The sequence below is a fragment of the Ostrinia furnacalis genome, unplaced genomic scaffold, assembly GCF_004193835.3.
Source record: "Ostrinia furnacalis isolate ACB-3 unplaced genomic scaffold, ASM419383v2 OfSCF5107, whole genome shotgun sequence".
In the NCBI taxonomy this organism is placed as follows: Eukaryota; Metazoa; Arthropoda; class Insecta; order Lepidoptera; family Crambidae; genus Ostrinia; species Ostrinia furnacalis.
The window spans coordinates 426,852-433,753 of NW_021135346.1; the positions used below are offsets into that span (position 1 = coordinate 426,852).

The 6,902-nt window shown below is 42.4% G+C and overlaps 1 protein-coding gene across 1 annotated transcript; it reads right to left on the reverse strand.

Moving 5' to 3' along the window:
* Positions 1–299: 299 nt before the first annotated feature.
* Positions 300–902, reverse strand: LOC114360646 (non-classical arabinogalactan protein 31). The gene has a single exon (XM_028315399.1). The coding sequence runs from the start codon at positions 900–902 to the stop codon at positions 300–302; it is 603 nt and encodes a 200-aa protein (XP_028171200.1).
* Between the last annotated feature and the right edge of the window lie 6,000 nt (positions 903–6,902).

The following is a 6,902-nucleotide window of genomic DNA, read 5'->3' on the forward strand; positions in this document are numbered from 1 at the left end:
TAGAAATTCTTAGAAGTACTTACAGTCAGCATCAAATAAATCTATGACATCCAAAGTGACCAAAGACAACACAACCTTAATCCAACTGTAACAAAGACGTGTTGCGAATTTTTTGTCTACTTTAGACGCTGACTGTACATATTTGAAATAATTTTGTTCGGGTCTATGAAGGCTTTGAAAAAAATACTTAGGTAAGTCATAAAAACCTTTCAGGGCAATAAAATGCTGGTAAAATTACAACCAAAGACTATAATCATAATACATAAATAGTCAAACTCAACAAATAAAGAAACTACAAACTACAAAGATGGCGGCGGAATCGGTATCTTTCTCAAGAAGTGACTCCGAACTTGAGTCGGGTCCATTGGCGGGAGCAGACTTGAAGTGGGCGGTGCAATGGCGGAAACAGGAGACGCGGCTGGCAGGAACGGATTGACCATTGGCACTGGCGCGGAAGGATACACTTCTGGCGCGACAGGAGTTGCCGTCGCCACCGCGCACGGTTGCGGTATTGGCATGGCGGGATACACTCTCTCTTGAACCACTGTTGGCGCCACCACCGGCGGATAAACTTCTTGGGTATACGCTGGTGCGACTTCTACCACTGGCTGACGTCGTGGTAGTGGTATTCTTCGGAGTTCTTGCACTAGAGGTTTCGCTGGCAATACTGTACTAGGCAAGTACCTAGAAGCTACTATGTCTTCCAGTAAATTGAAGCCAGTATTGCTTGGGGTAGCTCTTGCGCCTGCGGCTGCTAATCGAAGGATTTGTAAGGCTCTCTCGGCGTTGGCAGGAGAGAGGATATCGTCTAGAAGTTTCGAGTTGGCTCTAGGGCACGCCGCCATTGTGGTGGATAGTGTTGCTGCTACCAGTGTGAATATGATGGTGCATAGCCGGCCCATATTAACTGAAAAAAAAAAGATATTCTATTATTAGGTTTTTTATGAATTCAGATGCTAGAGTAACCTTTTTAAGCGTAAGATACATTTTTAAATAGCACAAATTACTAGTTACGTTAGTCCCTCGTACTGGTTCTACCTTTTTTCGCAGAACTTTTTAAATCATAATTTTTTACTATGCATAACAACGGATAGCATAATCTTCTATACGTAGAAAATCGTTAGGCATACACTAATTTGGCATACATTCAAAACTAATAATTTTGTTAATCAGTATAATCTTCATGCATAACTTTAATATCCCGAATACCTAATTAAAAAGCAGAACCATCATATCGCAGAAAGGTCTTAGTCGGGTTTTTAGTTAAAATTGATTTAAGTACTTTGAAACAAAAGTTCTATAGTAAATGCCGTAAAATTAGCATTAAACTTCTAAAAAAATATTTTTCACAATATTGTAGAAAATATTATCAACTATGTAGGTACTTACCGTTTATCAAAATTTAATGACACGATAGATACAGTAACCTACCTTTTATAATACTTATAACGTAATCAAAATGTAATAAGTTTATGTAAATCTATTTGTATCGATATAGATATTTATCGTTTGTAAATAAAATGTTCACATTACATAAGTTAGATTATAATACTGGGAATTCAAGTTCTTGTATCAATGGTATCAGTAAGTAGTGCCTAAGTTTATCTTTTTAGTTCTGTAGGTAACCAAATTGTAGGTACGATACCGCGGTGGTTAGGTTCTCAAAAAATGATACACCTCTATAGCGGATAAAGATAAAAGATAAAGATATTTATTTACATATAAACATGTGTGAAAAACATATTACGGAAAAGATTAACTCATTTACTGGTCTCACACTTTATGAGCCAATCGTCAACTTTAAGTGCCCTATAAACACGTTACACGTAACGTTATTGAGGACAATCTGTTCAGGTGGTGATTCTTAGATGGCTCAAACTTGGAGTGCAAGTGTGGTTTTGTTCCCCAGTCGACATGATGCACATGATGTCGTGCCCTGTGTGCCTGCCTAAGCAACAGCACGCAGGCAGAAATAATGAAGGATACTGACAACGCCACTCTTGTAGCGGAGTTTTGGGCTGACACCGTATAGGTTTGTTGTCGACTTGACAAGAAGAAGAAGTAACTATTCCTTTCGATAATAATACAATAAGGCTAAGAATTTTCGAATGGATCCAGTTTATTTTGTAACCTATTATATTGGTACCGTTGGATAGAGCTCGTGAAGCACTTTCAGGATCAGTAACCAGTTTTTTAATATCTTGTATAGTTTTTAATATTATGTGGTTACTAAATGTATGGAAGCTGGAAACATTCAAGTTTCGGATAGATCCAGTTTATTCTGTAACCTATTATTGGTACCGTTTGAAAGAGCTTGTGAAGTACTTTCAGAATCAGTAATCAGTTTTTCGATATCTTATATAGTTTAGAAATAATCGAGTGAGGTCACTTAACGTTTCCACCCTGTATACTTATCTTACATGCATGCCTTAAACAGGTTGGGATACCTATTAGGTATTTTGTTTTACATAGCGTGTCTCGCCTGGAAATTGAACTTAGACCCTCAGAACTTCAGAAGTAGGAACCTAGTAGTTAAGTCACTAATAATATTGCTTCAAACTACTGATTCAATTTGATAAACAACTTTCCCAATATTCGATATGGGCCACAAATTCTTAAGTTTGTCGTAACATTTTATTATCTGAGGTATATAACTGGTAATACTTTTGGAATTAGGTTTAATTTAGTAATTTGTTGTTTAGTTAGAAAGAAAATGACGTGCCGATTGATATTTGTGTTTCTCTGCATTGGTTTAGCGAGTGTAAGATTTCGACTATTTGATACTATTCCCTAATAATATGAAATCACATTTTTTTAAAAGACGCTTCTTAAAAACTTACACTAGTATTCGTAAACGAGAGCTCTGTTTGGTCCGTCGTGTGTGACCCTGTGCGTCCACGCAAACTGTGAGACCTCATAGTAATGTTTGTAAATAAGGGCATTACTCTCCACTGCCAGGACTCTACACTGTTAGATTAGATTAGGACAGTTTAACTTTCCCCTGGGACAAACTTGACCTTCATTGGTTGGGTTTTTGTGGCGGTCAAGCTGTAGATCCTGGCTACACAGGAGTTGCAGTGGTGGGAACGAGAGGTGGGAATAGTCCCGTTTCTCCACTGCCAGGAGCACGAGCCTCTAATGATGATTGAAAATATTCATAAAAACGATGGTGTCAATTTGAAATGGATGTTTCGACCTACATATAATATACTTCTCACGCGCTGGCCAGTAAGGTTCGGGCTTAATTTATTCTTTTTGACAGATGCAAGCCAAAGCAGCAGTTCTGCTGCCGCCAGTGGTATCTCCTGCCCTACCGCTAGCGTACAACCCTATAATAGAAGTCCTGCCGCCATTGCTCGATGTGCAAGCACGTACTGCCCTCACCTGTGACCGCGGGCCGGTGTCTTGTGGCTGCGGACTAGACTGCAGGTGGGTTGAATTAGGAATAAGCTCTTGTCGAGTGGAATGCCTTTCCCAGGACAACCTAGTTTTGCGAATTTGATGCAATTTTTGTGCTAAGACGTACCGTTTCCAAGATACAAGCGAGAGAAGAAAATTGAAATCGCTACAGTCTTTCAGGAACTACTATTATCTTCGTCATACTAGTGTCTTCACGCAAATGTCTCTTGTGATACAATTTGTGATAGTGTCTTTCGCGCTCATTTCTTTTCGCGCTAGTGTCTTTCGCGCTTATGTCTTTCGCGTTAGTGTCTTTCGCGCTTATGTCTTTCGCGTTAGTGTCTTTCGCGCTTATGTCTTTCGCGTTAGTGTCTTTCGCGCTCATGTCTTTTCCCGCTAGTGTCTTTCGCGCAAGTGTACCGAAACCAATAGCAAACAGTCATCTAGTCCTGCCGCTAGCGTACAACCCTATAATAGAAGTCCTGCCGCCAGTGCTCGATGTGCAAGCACGTACTGCCCTCACCTGTGACCGCGGGCCGATGTCTTGTGGCTGCGGACTAGACTGCAGGTGGTTTGAATAAGGAATAAGCTCTTATTATTATAATAATAATCATTTTTGCTCACTTTCTTATGTCGAGTGGAATAAGCCTTTCCCAGGACAATCTACTTAGTTTTGTGAATTTGATGTTATTTTTGTGCTAGGACGCACCGTTTCCAAGATACGAGTACAAGCGAGAAAAGAAAATCGAAATCGCTTCAGTCTTTCAGGAACTATAGTCTTACTATTATCTTCGTCATACTAGTGTCTTCACGCAAATGTCTCTTGTGATAGTGTCTTTCGCGCTCATTTCTTTTCGCGTTAGTGTCTTTCGCGCTCATGTCTTTCGCGTTAGTGTCTTTCGCACTCATGTCTTTTCGCGCTAGTGTCTTTCGCGTTCATGTATTTTCGCGCTAGTGTCTTTCGCGCTTATGTCTTTCGCGCTAGTGTCTTTCGCGCTAATTTCTTTTCGCGCTAGTGTCTTTCGCGCTTATGTCTTTCGCGCTAGTGTCTTTCGCGCTTATGTCTTTCACGTTAGTGTCTTTCGCACTCATGTCTTTTCGCGCTAGTGTCTTCGCGCAAACGTCCATTCGCGCTCATGTCTTTTCGCGCAAGTGTCCGTGCGCGCAAATGGCTTTTCGCTCTAGTGTCTTTCGCGCAAGTGTACCGAAACCAGTAGAAAACAGTCATCTCCTAGTCCTGCCGCTAGCGTACAACCCGCTGGTAGAAGTCCTGCCGCCAGTGCTCGATGTGCGACGTACTGCCCTCACCTGTGACCGCGGGCCGGTGTCTTGTGGCTGCGGACTGGATTGCAGGTGGGTTGAATAAAACCCTTTTATACTACAAAATAGGAACTTATGTCAAGTTGATTATGGGCTCTTTCGAATAGCAATCCTGGTTTGCAGGATCCTGCAATACAAATGGACTGGTGACGTGTGTGTCTGCACACGGTATCCCGGTTTTTGCAGGAGCGATTTTTCGTGGTACAGGTGCAAACTTGTAATTAAACTGGGTCCTGTTTTTGACCGGACTGTTTGAATGTTAATATTAAAACAATAAACGGGATCCTGCAAAAACGGGATGGCTCCATGACAAAGAGCCTTATAAAACACGTACCTACCTACTTTACCTACTACTAAACGGTAAGTGTACTGCAAAAACAGTACAGAGTGAACAGTGAGATGGTGACGAAGACAACTGGCCCTGCCGTTTCATTTCTATGTCCTAAAATTAATTCCCTCCTATTCCAGAATCCCAACCAGCGTCAGCCCAGTGATAACCCCAGCCTGCGGTTGCGGTCTCCCCACCTGTGCCTCCTGCGGTACACTTCCTACCGCAGCGTACCGCGCGCCCGCAACCGTGCCTGCGGTCAACGCGTGCGGTTGCGGTGTGTCGGTGCCGGCTGCGTTGACGACGCCGCTCCTGCCGCCGCTGCCGCCGGTGCTTGGGTGTACTAAGTATTTGAGGCAGGTGTGCGTTCAGCCGCCGTTCTTGTGAATTATACACTAAAATATACCTATTTCTTATACATAAGTTGCAAGAGTTTTGTTTTATTTTTCCCTAGGCCTAGTTAGAATATTAACAAAATACAATGCTACATTACTGACAGATTCAACATCGAAATCGCTTCGCTGTGTGTGCCTCCAACGCTACATTCGTGACAGATTGAATAACGAAATCGCTTCGTTCGTAAATCACAACGAAGTATAATAAGTAGTAGGTAGGTACGTAGCGTTAGAACGCTACATTCGTGAGCGTGACATCTGTCACGAGCGATTTCGATGTTGACTTTTCAACATCGCTATCGCTTCGATTATGTCTCTTTTTGTAAACGAATCGAATCAAAAGTAGCATTGGAGGAATCTACATTGAACGCTTCGACATTTGTCCCTATGCTAGTAACTTTAAATGACAAAGAACTGTTGCACTAGCTGCGCTCGCCCGCGGTCACCGCGTGCGGTTGCGGTGTGTCGGTCCCGGCGGCGTTGACCACGCCGCTCCTGCCGCCGCTGCCGCCGGTGCTTGGGTGTACCAAGTATTTGAGGCAGGTGTGCGTTCAGCCGCCATTCTTGTGAATTATACACTAAAATATACCTATTTCTTATACATAAGTTGCAAGAGTTTTGTTTTATTTTTACCTAGGCCTAGTTAGAATATTAACAAAATACAATGCTACATTACTGACAGATTCAACATCGAAATCGCTTCGCTGTGTGTGCCTCCAACGCTACATTCGTGACAGATTGAATATCGAAATCGCTTCGTTCGTAAATTACAACGAAGTGTAATAAGTAGTACGTAGCGTTCGTTAGAACGCTACATTCGTGAGCGTGACATCTGTCACGAGCGATTTCGATGTTGACTTTTCAACATCGCTATCGCTTCGATATGTCTCTTTTTGTAAACGAATCGAATCAAAAGTAGCATTGGAGGAATCTACATTGAACGCTTCGACATTTGTCCCTATGCTAGTAACTTTAAATGACAAAGAACAGCGGCGGCACTAGCTACGCTCGCCCGCGGTCAACGCGTGCGGTTGCGGTGTGTCGGTCCCGGCTGCGTTGACCACGCCGCTCCTGCCGCCGCTGCCGCCGGTGCTTGGGTGTACCAAGTATTTGAGGCAGGTGTGCGTTCAGCCGCCATTCTTGTGAATTATACACTAAAATATACCTATTTCTTATACATAAGTTGCAAGAGTTTTGTTTTATTTTTACCTAGGCCTAGTTAGAATATTAACAAAATACAATGCTACATTACTGACAGATTCAACATCGAAATCGCTTCGCTGTGTGTGCCTCCAACGCTACATTCGTGACAGATTGAATATCGAAATCGCTTTGTTGTGATTTTTGTCTGTCTCTCTAACGCTACATTCGTGAGCGTGCCATCTGTCACGAGCGATTTCGATGTTTACATTTCAACATCGAAATCGCTTCGCCAAGACACTTTTTGTATCTGCTTCCAG